The sequence below is a fragment of the Muntiacus reevesi genome, chromosome 1 (genome assembly GCF_963930625.1).
Source record: "Muntiacus reevesi chromosome 1, mMunRee1.1, whole genome shotgun sequence".
In the NCBI taxonomy this organism is placed as follows: Eukaryota; Metazoa; Chordata; class Mammalia; order Artiodactyla; family Cervidae; genus Muntiacus; species Muntiacus reevesi.
Window position 1 is genome coordinate 81,620,709 of NC_089249.1, and position 16,325 is coordinate 81,637,033.

General features: G+C 48.0%; 1 protein-coding gene across 1 annotated transcript; it reads right to left on the reverse strand.

The window, feature by feature from the left end:
- Positions 1 to 6,597: 6,597 nt before the first annotated feature.
- RIIAD1 (regulatory subunit of type II PKA R-subunit domain containing 1) lies at positions 6,598 to 13,828 on the reverse strand. Its single transcript, XM_065926981.1, has 5 exons — positions 13,723 to 13,828; positions 13,144 to 13,220; positions 8,551 to 8,597; positions 7,298 to 7,424; positions 6,598 to 6,715 (listed from the first exon to the last, which is right to left on the reverse strand). The coding sequence occupies exons 1-4, from the start codon at positions 13,804 to 13,806 to the stop codon at positions 7,354 to 7,356; spliced, it is 279 nt and encodes a 92-aa protein (XP_065783053.1). The 5' UTR covers positions 13,807 to 13,828; the 3' UTR covers positions 6,598 to 6,715; positions 7,298 to 7,353.
- Positions 13,829 to 16,325: the final 2,497 nt, after the last annotated feature.

A 16,325-nucleotide genomic window follows, 5' to 3' on the forward strand; every position in this document is an offset into this window, starting at 1 on the left:
ACTGTTTCCCCATCTACTTACCATGAAGTGATGGGACCAGATGCCATGATCTTAGTTTTCTGAATGTTGAGCTTTAAGCCAACTTTTTCACTCTCCTCTTTCACTTTCATCAAGAGGCTTTTTAGGTCCTCTTCACTTGCTGCCATAAGGGTGGTGTCATCTGCATATCTGAGGTTAGATATTTCTCCCATCAATCTTGATTCCAGCTTGTGCTTCATCCAGCCTGGCATTTCACATATTGTACTCTGCATGTAAGTTGAATTAGCAGGGTGACAATATACAGCCCTGTCGTACTCCATTCCCAACTTTGAACCAGTCCATTGTTCTATGTCCAATTCTAACTGTTGCTTCTTGACCTGCATACAGATTTTTCAGAAGGCAGGTCAGGTGGTCTGGTATTCCCATATCTTGAAGAATTTTCCACAGATTGTTGTGATCCACACAGTCAAAGACTTTGACGTAGTCAATAAAGCTTATTTAAATTACATGCAGAGTATATAATGTGAAATGCCAGGCTGGATGAAGTACAAGCTGAAATCAAGATTGACGGGAGAAATATCAATAACCTGAGATATGCAGATGACACCACGCTTATGGCAGAAAGCAAAGAGCAACTGAAGAGCTTCTTGATGAAAGTGAAAGAGGAGAGTGAAAAAGTTGGCTTAAAACTCAACATTCAGAAAACTAAGATCATGGCATCTGGTCCCATCACTTCATGGCAAATCGATGGGGAAACAATGGAAATGGTAACAGACTTTATTTCCTTGAGCTCCAAAATCACCGCAGATGGTGACTGCAGCCATGAAATTAAAAGATGCTTACTCCTTGGAAGAAAAGCTATGACCAACCTAGACAGCATATTAAAAAGCAGAGACATTACTTTACCAACAAAGGTCTGTCTAGTCAAAGCTATGGTTTTTCCAGTAGTCATGTAAGGATGTGAAGAGTTGGATTATAAAAGAAAGTTGAGCACCAAAGAATCAATGCTTTTGAACTGTGGTGTTGGAGAAGACTCTTGAGAGTCCCTTGGACTGCAAGGAGATCAAACCAGGCAGTCGTAAAGGAAAGTCCTAAATATTCTTTGGAAGGAATGATGCTGAAGTTGAAACTGCAATACTTGGCCAACTGATGTGAAGAACTGACTCATTGGAAAAGAGCCTGATGCTGGGAAAGATTGAAGGCAGGAGGAGAAGGGGACGACAGAGGATGAGATGGTTGCATGGCCACCGACTCGATGGACATGAGTTTGAGCAAGCTCCAGGAGTTGGTGATGGACAGGGAACCCTGTCGTGCTGCAGTTCATGAGGTCGCAAAGAGTTGGATACAACTAAGCAATTGAACTGACTACAGCTACCAGACAACTATTGGGATTTTGTTCTTCCATTTCCCAAAGATGCACTTATCGCTGTAATTCTTTGAGTGCTCTATGCTATCACTTCTCCAGCTCAATGACCAAAGTATAGGCTACTTTGTTAAGTCCTGCTCCTGAAGGACCTGTCTTAGATTCCATGCCACCTGGGGCCTGTGAGAGATGGGTCCAAAGTATGACTACTGATGTTGTGCTGGGCCTTGAAGAAGCTTTCTCCAGAAAGCTGTGAGTCTTCTGTCTCCCACAAGTAGCCCTAAACTCCAACATATCAACTTGCATTTAATTTTAGTTTACTCCCTCTTCCCCTGGAGACTCTTCTCAGTGACTATGCCCTGTCCCAGGTTAAATTTACCACCTCACTGAAATAAGCACTGCTATCTACCAAGCCCTACTATGGGCATGCTGCCTGCAAGTGTAACGGCACCCCACACAACAAGTCCACAAGAGACACGTTATCCCCCTTATAGATGAAGAAACTCAGCAACCCACAGGGACAACAGGAATACTTTATCAGTGCCAACAGCCTGGTTCTTTTTCAACAAGCATTTAGTGAAAGGCTACTGTATACAAAGCACATTTGGTTCTTTCTGGTAAAGCAGAATCCTCCCATGGATGCTGAAAATGTTCTGGGTTTGTATGTCTATAATGAATGTGCTAGCATGCTCCCAAGTTGTTTTTACAAAGCAAATGTTACCATCCCTAGAACTCAGATTCATGATGACAACAATGCTCAAAGGTCAGATCTAGTAGCATGTTCCACTTTTTACAGATATGGAAAACCGAGGGCTTGCAAGACTGTTAAGCACAGAGATAACAGTGAGAAAAGAATTCAGGAAGAAGTCTGCTTGGAAGAAACAAGACTTGCCCTTCAGATTTAATCATGGGGAGATATGATATTGGGCAGCAACTTGGTGCCTGTTGATACCTGATCATCTGTTAGCATTTAGCTCCACATGCTGGGAAATGTTTTCTGGCCAAGGTACCCCTCCCGTGCTCTTGCAACGGCTTGCCCTTTGATCATTTCACTTTTGAAACTGATTATAATTATCCACAAATCCAAGGGTACTCTCTAGACTATGGATTCTTTGAGGGAAAGAGTGTATCTTATTTCCAAAACTTTGCATCCTGATTATATAATGTACCCTAGTATTTGTTGGATAGTGAATAAGTGAACAAATGAATGAATGAATAATCAACCTTGCAACCATTCGTTCTGACACTTCTAAGGAGACATCAAAGAAGCAGCTCTGCTAGAGATAAGGCCCTGATTTCGCAACTTCTAATAAACTTTCTAATATAGGGATCTGGGAATGTGTGAACATGCTCCCAACTCCCAGCCCTGTTCCTCTTCCTCTTGCTCACTATTTGGGCCTGGAGCGGGCATTCTCCGAGTGGCGTCTTGCCCAGGAGAGGGCAGCAGAGGCCCATTCAGTGAGACGAGAGCCCGAGCTTAACAGCCCAGCCCTGCCCTCCACCCGGTGAGGAGAGCAAGCCCATGAGAGCTTCTGCTCCAATTATGAGGATGAGAAAACTCACACAGAGGTCGCTCTGGGTCACATGATGGCAAAGTCAGGCCTGCCCATTAGTCCCCATTACTTCTGGATGTCAGGGCCCATCTGATGTTTCCGAGATGCTCCAAACATTTTTTAGCCTAAAACAGACCTGCAGCAATGGAAGCCGTCAGATCCCTGGATGCTCAGCATCTCCCATTACAAAAGTCCACCCTTGATGCTGCTCTCCATCTACTGCCCTTCCTCCATCCTCCTCCCGGGCATGTTCTGAGAAGGTCATGTCCACAGGGAGCATGCATCCACTTCCACATCCTCAGTTCACAATCACTACTACGTCCACTGCACTCAAACTCCTGTCAACCCCACTGAAGCTAACCATCAGTATTACCCATGACCCAGTTACACATCGGTGGAAACCTTTTGGTCTTAATTCATCTCCTGGGGAGTTCCCTGGTGGTCTAATGGTTAGGATTCAGTGCTTTCTCTGCCGTGGCCCGGGTTCAATCCCTAGCCAAGGGGACTGAGATCCCACAAGCCATGCAGCACAACCAAAGAGTAAATCCATCTCGCCATTTCCTCTGCCCCTTATGCAACCCTTCTGCATACGTAAATGATCCTCTCACCCCTCTCCTTGTCCACACAAGAAACCTGGCAGTCAGTCTAGAATCTACCACCCCCCCTTATAACTCCACCCCATTCAAATCACAAGCCCAGGCAATCCCTCCCCCTAAAGAAACTAGGATTCATTTCTTTTCATGCCACTGCCTTAATCAAGCCTTCATGGTACCTACAGTCAGGCTTCTAACCACCACCCACCCATCCAAGCAAGTGCTGCGGGTGCTGGCCTTGGAGTGACGAGCACGACAGACAAGGCCTGCACCCCGGGGCTCACGTTTCTGGGCCACAAACAGCAGCAAGAAAACGAGCCGGCAAGATCGTATCAGACAGGGGTAGGTGCTGAAAAGAAAACAAACAGTGATGCGGTACTTTAAAGATTTTTAAATGTCGGGGGGAGGCTACTTCAGTTGGATCTCCAGGAAGACTCTCTGAGGACGTGACAAGAAGCTATGGAGGGCACTGTTCACTAGCCAAGCCCTCAGTTTCCCAGCCACCACTCAAGAGGGAGCCACGTACACGGTTCTGGCCAAGATGGTGATAAAAGGTGGCGGGGCAGGGCGAGGGTGGTGGGCGGTGAAGGGGGTGTCCTGAGGAAGCTTCTGCTTTTCTGAAAAGACAGGCAAGTACCACTGGCAAGTCCCTTCCAGGTCCTCCTGCTTTTCCTGTGACCGTGGGGGGAAAGGTGGGAGCCACAGAGAGGCGGACCCTGAACCAGCTCTGGCAGCTGCCCTCCGTGAGAAAAGCATGGCTGGTCTGTTTAGCAGACTCTTCCCTCCAGCACAAAGCACCCCAGCTTGGATCACTAGCTCTACGAGGTTCTGGGGAAGAGAAATCCAGGCAGAGTTCAAAGGCCTTACAGTGGGAACAACCTTGGCATGTTTGAGGAGGAGAGGAACGATTGGTGTGACTGGAGCCCAGTGAGGCGGGAGGAAGAGAGCAGAGGGGGATGTCTTAGAAGGTGGAGGGACTTGTGAGGCTTTGTAGTCCTTGGAAAGGCATCTGGATTTTAAGTGCATGGAGAACCACCAAAGGGTTTTAGGCAGGAAAGTAACATTTAAGTTTCTTAAAAGATCATTCTAACTGCCATGTGTGGAGAGTGAGTCAGGGAGGAAGGGGCCAGAAGACATTGCTCTGGGACTGAGTCAAAGCTGCTCCCCTCCCCTCCTCTTTTGCCCTCTTCTGCTTTGGAAGCAAGGAAGAAAGGGGTGATGAGCATCAGCAGGCCACCAGCACCCTGCTGAGCAGAACAGAAGCACCAAGATACCCTGACTGCCCCAGGCCTCTTCCCTCATGTCTGCCTGGCAAACCCCTTCTTACCCATCATATGCCAGCGTCTGTGAGGCCTCCCTCACTCCACAGGCAGACCAGGTGTTCTTTCTTCTGCTGCCTCGGGCATCATGCCCCTGCTACCATCATAGGTACACGATGGGATTGGTCACTCAATTAAACAAGCATTCATTCTCTCCACAAACACACACTGAGCACTTGCTGTATTCAGACACTGATAGGAAGTCAGAAACTCAACAGTAAACAGGATCGCCTTTTAGGTGTGGTCCCTGCCCTGGTGGAGTTTTCGATCTAAAAGGTGAGACAGGTAGACAGCTGAGGTTTGGGGAGTAAAGCGGCCAGTCTCCCAGACCCTGAACCGTTACAGGGAGGGACGATCGCCGCCTTATTCCCAGGACCTAGCACACGGTCTCTCTCACACTACAACCTGTGTTAAGTGCATTCTTTACTCAGAAAGGCTTTCAAATGTATTTTCAGTGGAATGCATTTCTTCTTTTTACCAGGAAACTCCCCAATCACGGGCCGTTGTAGTCACAGTATTAAATCACGCATTTGAGCACCCTGAGAAACACTCTGCTCTCTCTTCACATTGCTGCAGGTCTCTTCTCCCACAGAAGGCGCCGAGAATGTCTGATGTAACACTTCACGTCAGCGGTCCTTAGTGGATGTGTGTTTGGCTGATAGCTTCGTTTGGATTTTCTAAACAGGGATAGCTCATTATCAGATCCATGGCTGCTGAACTGTGATTCTGAAAGCACGTAAAATAACTCCTCAGGTTCCTATCGCATAGCATATCTGCAGTTTTAATAGTTCTGTGTTAGTCACTCAGTCATGTCCAACTCTTTGTGACCCCATGGTCTGTAGGCCAGGCTCCTCCACGGAATTCTCCCCACAAGAATACTGGAGTGGGTAGCCAATCCCTTCTCCAGGGGATCTTCCCAACCAGGCATCAAATCCAGGTTTCTGGCCTTGCAGGCAGATTCTTTACCGTCTAAGCCACCAGGGAAGACCAACGATTCTCTAACCGCCCCCATCTGGTTGCCTTTTCTACTACTTCAGGTGACAGTAGCTGGGGACAAGACAGCAGACAAGGCAAATATAAATACAGCCCCTGCTTCAGTCTGTATTATTAATATTTGGTGTTTCTGTAACCATGGTGAAGCTGACAAGTGACACGCAAGTGAGAGGTCCTTCCTACAGTGGAGTTAGTACGTCGTGGAGGCCAGAGACATAGACACATCCATGCAAAACTTCTAGGCCTAGAAAGGACTCCACAAGGCCAGCTGACCCACTCTCCTGCCTCTAATGCTGAAAACGAAATGGCTGGGCAGCTTGTTCCTAAAAATCCCCCAAAACAAAGTCCACCACCTCTGAGCCCCTCACTCTTATTCATGAGCCTGAGTGGGTTTTCTATGTCTAATCTCATTCACTCCTGCTGTTCTTCCAACCCAATTCCTCTTATTATTGCTTCTATGGAAATAAAAGTTAATCATCACCTGTACTCTGTATAGTAACCCCGGAGGTGAGATAAAAAACAAAAGCCACCTCCGAACCGCGGACTCTGCTTGTTTGAGTACCACCATGGCCAGCTGTGGTCCTCTCCAGATGCTCACCGCTGTTCTTTCGCCCTGTCTTGGCTCTGGGAGGGAGAACCTGGAGGGGCAGGAGTACACGGGGCTATGGCACAGGAACCAGCCCACTGGCTGGGCATGGGCACAGAAACAGGCCCTGCTACCTCCCGGGTCAGAGGAGGGGTAGAGCAGCCTCCCATGAAGGATGTCTTCCTCCTCCTGATTGAAATAAAGCAGAGAGCACAGGAAGGTCTGCTTTTAATGAGTATCTTTAAAAGCCTTTGCAACAGCAGGCGCAGCCCAGGGCAGCCTGGAAACCCACAGTGAGGGTAACAGAGCTCTCTGGCTTTCAGATGACCCTGCAAAAAAAGAAATGGTGCTGCTAAATCAGGAGTGTGGCTTCTTCCCACCTCACATTTAAAAATCCCAACCTTCCAAATCATTTCAGAAAGCCTGCCTGGAAAATGTGTGCTGACTCTCATAGGGTAGCCTGGCTTGACGATGGGGATGGGAGGATGCCCAATCCAAATGCTGCGAGGGAGGCAGCCTCCACCCCTTCCAGAAGCAGTGGGGAAGCCCTTCCACTCCCACCACCAAGGACACAAGGAAAAGGCCACTACAGGAGCTCACAGGAAGCCTGTGGTAACAGATCCCACCCCCGCTTCGCTGCCTCCCTCTTTCTCCAGAACTGCTCCAACTTCCACTCTCCTCAACCACATCACTAGATTAAGAAGACGGATGTCTCTGCCACAGATATGCCAGACAAACCCTAGGCCTCTCTTCACAGCCCCTAATTCCCCAAGGTAGTGTCAGGAAAACTCAACACTTGCAGAAACTTCTCTGCAGACTGTTTGGTTTCTTTCACACCCCAGGCCGAGGAGCCAGTGCTTATTTTCACAGGAGTGAAGAAGCCTCTGTCTGTAAGTGAGGTTAACACCCACCAGAGGCTGGATTCTTTCTGGTCTCTCTCAACAGCTGAGCATCGTGATTTTGCTAATTAAGCCGCTTTCTTCTCCTTAATTAGCTGCATGTGAATCTTGTTGGGAAGTCTTGGATCCGTGAAATAGTCTGGGATGAGAATCAAAAAGAAGAAATCATCTAAACCCAAGGGGAAGAGATGAGGGGAGAGACAGCTCACTCTGCTAAAAAGTTAGGACAGCTCTGTCTTGGCAGGATTGTTCCTGCGGTTCAGTTTTACGATGTAATATGAGATGTCACAGCAAATTCCAGGGTCACCATCTGCACTGCCCCGACCCCCAGCACTTCTGAGCCTCCAGCTCCAGAGTTCCCGGGAAGGCGGACACGGGGTGGCCCCGGTCCCCACCACACCACCCTGCCCCTGGCTTGTCAGCTTGCTGACGCACAGGAAGCCGTTAGCCGTCTCTGGCTTTCTGCTCCAGGCCCATCTTGGGGCCCAAATAAATACCAAGTGTTATTCTTGTCTCTACTCGGCCTGCCGGCTCCTGTCTGAGACATCACGCCCTCTCTGAGAATATCCTCTCCAAGGAGGGCCAGGCTCTAGCAGGATGACGACAGAGCAGGATTTTTATACACCAGGCATAATGTGAATCAGAGGCAGCATCTGCTGTGGCAGCAAAGACGTACTTAGATTCAATCAGGAATCTTGTGAGGCTGTAACCGATTTCCAGGGCTAAAAGGACCCGAGAAATCAGTCGGCCTAGCCCCTTCCCTTTAAATACCATTGACCTCAAGCCCTCTCAGGGCAGCGGAGCCCATTAGAATCACCTGGGGAGCCTTTAAAACTGTGGATGCCATGCCCCACCCCAGACTAATTAAATAAAACCCTGGGGGGGGCGGGGGCGGGGGGCAGGCATCCGTATTTTTTAAAATCTCCCCAGGTGACTTTAATGCACAGCCTGGGCTGAGACTCCTGCTTTAAGATTCCCGGGACAGAAAAAAAAAAAAAAAGATTCCTAGGAAAAGAGCTGCCTGTCTGTCCCTTTGGGAATCTCAACATTCATAACCATCTTTACCACGAGGAAGTTCTGCCTCATTTCTTATCTGTCCTCATTCTGAGGAAATGACATGCAGGAAAGAGAGTTTCGAAAAAAGCTCCCTTGGGAGACATCAGGTGAAGTGGTAACCCAGGCTCTGCCTTGTCCGAGTCGCAATTCACAGGAACACTCCTGGTGCGTGTTGATCACTCACCCAAAACAGATGCTGCCTTACTCACCTGCGGCAAATTCTGGAATGTCGTCTGGTCTTTTCAAAAACATTTCTCTGGAAAACAACAAGGGGTACGGGGCGGAGGTCCAGAGCTGCCTGTCGGCTGACGACCTGAGACACACCTGTCCTCGCGGGCAGAGAGCCAGAGGCCTCCCGCCAAGGACCCTTTCCGGTGTGATTCTCCCTCAAGTCAGGATCCAGGGCCAGAAGCAAGGAGCCTAGGAAACGCTCAGCTCGCGAAACAGCGAGTGCTGTAGCCAAGTGAAGCTTGTCATTCACTCGACAGTCATTTCACAAAACCGAGGCCAGGCCAGGGCTGAAGAGCTCGCTGCCTCGTCCCTGAGGGTCTCACATGTTGGGGGACAGGTGTGCCACCCACAACCTTCCCAGGAAGAGCAACCAGAAATTGCCACGGGTGGGGAGAGAGAGCGCAGGAAACAAAGCTGAGAAGACAGACGTGAGACAGTTGTTGGCCCGGCAGGCCCGTGGATACTGTGACGACACCCGCAATGCCAGTCCACTGGGAAGCTGAAACTGCCTCACATCCCACGGAGTTTTATGGCTCATAAAGCAGGTCCACAAATATTACCTCACTCTCCAACCCTGTGAAACAGCAATGATGTGCCCCGTTTTACACAGGAAGAAACCAAGCTTTCAAAAGGTTGACCACTTGCCCAAGTTCATAAAGCGAGTAAATAAAGGAGTGGAGCCCCAGGTCGTGTGGCTCCAAGGCCAGGGTTCTGCAACATAGCCTCGTGGCCACAGCTGCCCTGCCTGCCCAGGAGGCCCCTGCCTTCCAAGTTTCAACAATTTTGCTTCCCTTCTCCTCCTTCAACTTGAGAACTGCTGAGCACAAATTAGGTGTAAGTCACTATATAAGATAAGAGGGATTGATTTTAAAAAGATAAATACAGGCCCACCTCAAAGAAAAGACAGTCAAGCACAAGGAAACAGGGAAGCTCCCAAAATACCAACTAACCTTCAGGTAGTGCTACAGGAGGGTTCGGAATAGCGTGCTGAGAGATCAGAGAAGAGAGGGCCGCCTCTTCAAACAAGACCCCCCAAGTCTTCACACAGCATCTGGTGTTTGAGAACCCTTGAGTTACACACAGGACAAGGGCTGAGGGACAAGAGCCTTCCAGGACAAGGAAGCAATAGGAGCAAAGGTCCAGAAAGTAAAGGGAACAGCTCACAGTCTATTGACAGTGAACTCCTCCAGGGTAGGAACCGGGTCATCTCCACTTTTGTTTCCCCAGTGTCTTGAAGAGCACTCAGTGAAACAACCAGACGGGTCCAGTCTTGCTAGAGTGGGGGCACATGCAGGAAATAGAGGAAAGTGAAGGAGGGTCTGGTGTGGACGGCCTTAAAGACCAGGGAGAGACATTCCTACTCAGTTCAAGAGATGATGTTGTTTGTCACTCACTCGTGTCCAACTCTTTACGACCCTGTGGACCATAGCCTGCCAGGCTCCTTTGCCCATGGGGATTCTCCAGGCAAGAATACTGGAGTTGGTTGCCATTTCCTTCTCCAGGGGATTTTCCTGATCCAGGGATTGAACCTGGGTCTCCTGTATTGCAGGCAGATTCTTTACCATCTGAGTCACCAGGGAAGCCCAAAAATGATGATGGGAATGAATAAATAAAGTGTGGTAAAGTGCCACCGTGGAATATTATAAAGCAAAGAGAATGGAGGGGCTACAAGATATTGCTGAGCAAAAGAACCAGGCACAAAAGAGCACATACTGTGGAATTCCATTTATACAAAGGACACAGAGGGTTTTCCCTCAGATCTCAGTTGGTAAAAAATCCACCTGCAATGCAGGAGACCCCAGTTCAATTCCTGGGTCAGGAAGATCCCCTGGAGAAGGGAAAGGCTACCCACTCCAGTATTCTGGCCTGGAGAATCCTTGTATAGTCCATGGGGTCACAAAGAATCAGACATTGACTGAGCAACTTTCATTTCACTTTCAAAGGATACAGAAAGGCAATACAAATCTGAGCAATTAGAAGTCAGGACACACACACACACACAAAGAAGTCAGGATACTAACTTTTTGGAGGAAGTGACTGGAGAGGGCCACAAAGGGTCTGAGGTGCTGGTCAGATCCTAGTTCTTAATCTGGACACTAGTACCATGTGTATTCTCAGTTTGTGAAAGTTCATGCCACTTTCTTTTGTATTTTACATTTCAACTGAATTTTTTAAGGCGGTATTGTGGATCCACTGCAGATTTTTTTCCAGCCAAGGAATGATATGATTGGTGCTATGGTTTGGGAAGATTCATCTGCCTGGCTGTTTACAGAAACCCCTACTAAAGCCTTCTTACAATGTCACACTTTGTTTCCTATCTCCAGCCTAAAACCGGAGATCTCTGGGTGCCTAAAAATAGGTTAGATCCCTACTCCTTCCATTTTTCATTTCCCAAATTCAAGGTATGAAGAGTTCTGTACACTGTATATATAAGTACAGACCAGAAAGCTGTGGCTGAATGGCCATAAATCATTAGGATCTGGAAGAGCCAAGTGGGGAGCCAGTTTCCCAACAAAAACACTGTGGGGCTTCTCACAGCTTGCAGTGAGTCTACAGCAGAGACATGCAGACAGGTGAGGACAGGCATGCTGCCCTAGACTCTGTCCCCTCTTCTCCCTTCCTCTTTTCTCATAGGAAGGACCATCAGAAGCATCCAGAGATGATGACAGGTTGTTTCTGGTTCATTCTGGTACCATCCAAAGGAAATAACAATCACACACACACACATAAGCCCGAAAACAAACCCTCAAACTTCAAACACTTCTCCGTTCCTCCCACCTCCATCCCAGAAAGAGAAAGGCCTAAAAAGGGCCAGGAGGATTTCATGAGAGGAGCTTGAGGGACAGCAAAAGGAGAGGCCTCGTGGCCTACCTGGCCCGAGAGGGGGATGATAAGGAAGGAGAGCCAAAAATTGCCTGGGGTTGTCCTTGCAGACACCAGGCTACTCCTGGAAACTGTTCCTGGGCAGAGAAGCAGGGCCATTCCTGCCATGTGACTAAAACAATGCCCTCTTCATTCACCACCCCCACTGCTTTTAATCCTTTTGTCTGTGAACATTGGAAATAGTGAGATATTTCAGGTTTTACCATCTATTCCCAATCTCCATTGTGAGCTCCCCAGGACAGGATAGATGTCTTCCTTTATCTCCCTTTAGAAGAAAAGGTACAGAAAGTGATGGCCCGATCCCCAGGGCTGACACTGTCAGAGGACCCCTAATCGATCTTTTGGCCAAGCCTTACCCCAACCCAAATAAAACCAAACTTCACAGGTAGGTTTCCATCTTCCCGTTCCCCTTCCCCTCTCTGCCCTCTGAGACTGCACTGCCATTTGGAGAAACAGCTAAAATATGAACAACAATGAAGCATGAAGAAAGACACCCCTGTAGGCCTACTTTTAAAAAGACAGGGACTTCCCTGGTGGTCCAATGGTTACCACACTTCTGCAGCAGGGGGCTCAAGTTTGAGTTCGATCTCTAGTCAGGGAACTTAAGATCCTGCATGCACTCCAGTATGAGCAAAAAAAAAAAACTTTAAAAGACAAAGGAAAGCACTACTTCTGGCTCCCAGCTCCTGTGTGCTTATAGTAAAACACAGTGGAAAAACCAGGGGTTTGGATCCTGGTTCAGCACCTGGGGAAAGTACTTCATGTGTAAAATGGAGCTGATAATAAACTATCTTTGTAGAGCTGCTGGGAGAATCAGCACAAATGTACCAATTTGCCATACACTGTGTGGGCCCTGGGGACAAAAACATGGCTCCACCAGCTTAGAGCTTTGGTCCAGGGAGACAGACAAAAGATGGACAATGCAATTACAATACAGTGTGATAACTGCTAATGCAGGAAACCAACACAGTGCCTGGATATGGAAGCCATTATTATTTAAATCTTGTCTATTTGTCTGTAGCCAAACAGTATTTCTGAGATAGCTCTATTGTTTCCATCCATTGATGCGCCATGATTCTTTTTCCCCCTCAGTTCCTTGCTTTTCATCCCATTAGGAAATTTTTTCATTCAAGCAAATGCCACGCTGAAAAGCAGTGTGGGGGAAGGGAAAAGGTCTCCAAGATATGGTGGAAAATGGTTTTCTTTTCCCCAGGACTTACAGCGGAGTGGCTTCCAACCCTTGGAGTCTTTCTACAACAATGTTCTCTGGTACATCTGAAAGGCCAGACATCTGTAATTTTTTTTTTTTTAAGTTCTAATGATCTTGTTAAATACCATTGTGGAGAATAGTGTTCTACACCCAGTAGCTGTCTGCTGAGTTTCTCAATGCCAAGTTCCTTCTTCCAAGTGTCAGAAGGTATATATTTATCCTCACAGCTAAAATGAATGCATATTAAAATTTTTGAGATAACTGAAGGAAGCCTCTAGAAATAACAAGAAAATCCTGGGTGTCACAGGCCCCAGCATTAGGAACATTCGATCTTAGGATATTTTCCAATCTTCAGACCCTAAAGGAAGCAACAAGCAGTGTTTAAACAAAGAGGAGGTGACTCACACTCATCTATCCCCAGCGAGATTTGGTAAAAATTTCCACTATTTACTCAAGGCCAGTCTGGAAAACCACCTACCTGAAGAACCCACTTATGAGCAACGCCACTTCTTTGTGGGTCCTAAGGTACTTCTCATTAGTAATCCGAGTTTGAATCTGGGGGGCAAGAGTAAAAGGTCACCCTCCATGAAAAGAAAGATTTCAGGGGTCCAGGTGGAGGTGCAGAGGGCTTGGGGAAACAAGGGGCTCCCTGAACCCAGGTCTCTTCCCAGGATGTTTGAAAAGTTAAGCCATCTCTCTTCTTACAGATTATTAACATCTCCAGTGCTGCTGTCTCAGGCTCAGGCTTAGGCGCCTTAACTAAAGTCGGGTCTCTACCGTTGGGAAGTTCTTGTTTGTATCTAAGTTAAAGTATCCGGCAGTCACTTCGGTCCATTTCTCTGGTCCATTCCTATTGTAGTTCTTTTTGCACTTTCAAGCGCCTGTCGGGATCTGTTCAAGGACCCAGAAGCCAGGGGTCCGCCGGAGGTGTCCCCATCCCCCAGCCTTCCGCCCCTTTATCTGGGCACAGGCTCCCGAGTCCCTTCTCTCCGGGGCCCGGCCCTCACCCGGGGAGGAGCTGCACTCCGGTGGAGGCGGGAGTTGGGGCCGCACCCACCTTGAAGCTGCGCAGCTTCTCCAGCTGCTCTGGGCTTAGTGTTTCGGGGTACAGTCCCTTAATCGCGCCCGGCACGTTCGCCATCTTGTCGCGGTCGTCAAGGCGACGGGCGGCACAGCCGGTGAGGATCCGCCCCCAGCCTGGCCCCGCCCTCAAACCCGGCCCTCTCCAGCAGGGGGCGGGGCTGAGAGAAGCAATGAGGGGGCCATTCTGAAGTCAGGGAGTAAGGTCCAGAGGGACTCTAAAGGACCCCCTTCCCCAGATTTGGAGACTGGATTTCCAGCTTGGCTCTGTGTGAAAATGAGGCCTTCTTCTTGACCCCACTCAACCTCAAATCGCTTTTTCTTTAGCTTGAAAGCAAAACTGGAAAGACAACTGTGGAAAATTCTTAAAGAGATGGGAACACCAGACGACCTTACCTGCCTCCTGTGAAACTTGTATGCAGGTCAAGAAGCAACAGTTAGAACCGGACATGGAACAACGGATGGGTTCCAAATTGGGAAAGGAGTACCTCAAGGCTGTATATTGTCACCGTGCTTATATGCAGAGTACATCATGAGAAATGCTGGACTGGATGAAGCACAAGCTGGAATCAAGACTGACGGGAGACATACCAATAACCTCAGATATGCAGATGACACCACCCTTATGGCAGAAAGCAAAGAAGAACTAAAGACTCTTGATGAAGGTGAAAGAGAAGAGTGAAAAAGCTGGCTTAAAACTCAACATTCAAAAAACTAAAATCATGGCATCCAGTCCCAACACTTAATGGCAAATAGATGGGGAAACAATGGAAACAGTGACAGACTTTATTTCCTTGAGTTCCAAAATCACTGCAGATGGTGACTGCAGCCATCAAATTAAAAGACACTTGTTCCTTGGAAGAAAAGCTATGACAAACCTTAAAAAGCAGAGACGCTACTTTGCTGACAAAGGTCCATCTAGTCAAAGCTATGGTTTTTCCAGTAGTCATGTATAGATGTGAGAGTTGGACCGTAAAGAAGGCTGAGCACCAAAGAATTGATGCTTTTGAACTGTGGTGTTGGAGAAGACTCTTCAGAGTCCCTTGAACTGCAAGGAGATCAAACCAGTCACTCGTAAAAGAAATCGGTCCCGAATATTCATTGGAAGGACTGATGCTGAAGCTGAAGCTCTGATATTCTGGCCACCTGATTGGAAGAACTGACTCATTGAGAAAGACCCTGATGCTGGGAAAGATTGAAGGCAGAGGAGAAGGGCATGACAGAGGATGAGATGGTTGGATGGCATCACCAACTCAGTGGACATGAGTTTGAGCAAGCTCTGGGAGATGGTGAAGGACCGGGAAGCCTGGTGTGCTGCCGTCTATGGGGTCGCAAAGAGTTGGACACGAGTGAGTAACTGAACAAAAAAAAAGAGTGAAATTGGAAAAAGGATTCCTTAAGGCAGATTCTCCCAGAATTTGGTTCCTGACCCTCTCACTTAAAGCCTTAGTAGTAGTAATGGAGAATCTAGGCTTCTTCGCTTTCCACTGGCCCAGAAGTCAAACCCCTCCATCTGTCCTGTAGACACTTGACACTGACGTCTCGGGTTCTTAACAAAACATGAAAGCACCCCATGGCAAGGAATAAGCTGAGTTCTACAAAGGAAGGAACATTCTCGGGCTAAAAATGCTGGACGGGACCTGGGGACATCCTGCCAGAAGTTTCCCATCTTGGACTGACTTCCTTGTGCTCCTTATAAATTCTAAATCATATCTCCCACTCCCAATGATACACAGGAGGGGAAAGGCAGTTGGTCTTCAGGATGTGTTCTTCTACTAGCTAATTAAGAAGAGAAAGTGAGACAAAAAGTCAGAGAGCTGAAAATAGCACCTAGAAAGGGCAGGAGGCTGTCTGACAATACACACAAGTGCTGAGTTTCTACACCCGCAGAGATCATGCCCAGCAGACTGCCTGAGAGGCAGGGAAGAGAGCGCAAAAGGAGGCAGTCTTTTCAGATTTATGAACAACTGCATCACGTGGCACATACACCCAAGAGCAAGGAAAGAGCTTGCCCAATATCAGGCCATGGCCCGGGAGGGGTCTCCTGCCATCTGCTTCTCAGAACAGACTGAGGAGGGAATCCCTGGCGGTCCAGTGGTCAGGACTTGGTGCTTTTACTCCTGGGGCCAGGTTCAATCCCCAGTTAGGGAAGTAAGATATCACAAGCTGCAGTGTGGACAAAAAAAAAAAAAAAAGACTGAGGAAAAGAAGTGAAAATGTTGGCAGTTCTCAAGCCAGGAGAAAACCTCCAGAGGTAGATTAAATAGTGGCCTAAAAGCTTCTTCCCAGAAACCCCATCTGGGTTAGTAATCATTTGGGTTGATTTTTTAGGAGCGTGAATTATAGCGAGAGGTAGATAAGCTGCCATCTGTCGGAAGTGATTTTTTTAGGCCGAAGCAGAGGTTAATCAGAGGTGATACTTCTCCCGGCCAAGACCTGTCTCTGCCCACCCCTCCACTCCCCAGAGAAGTTAGTAGTAAACCCTCTAGATTTGTACTGTGGTCATAGCCAGACACCTGTGGCTGAAATTTGCTGTGTTAGATGAGCTGTAAGTGCCAAATACCTACTGGATTTGAAGAC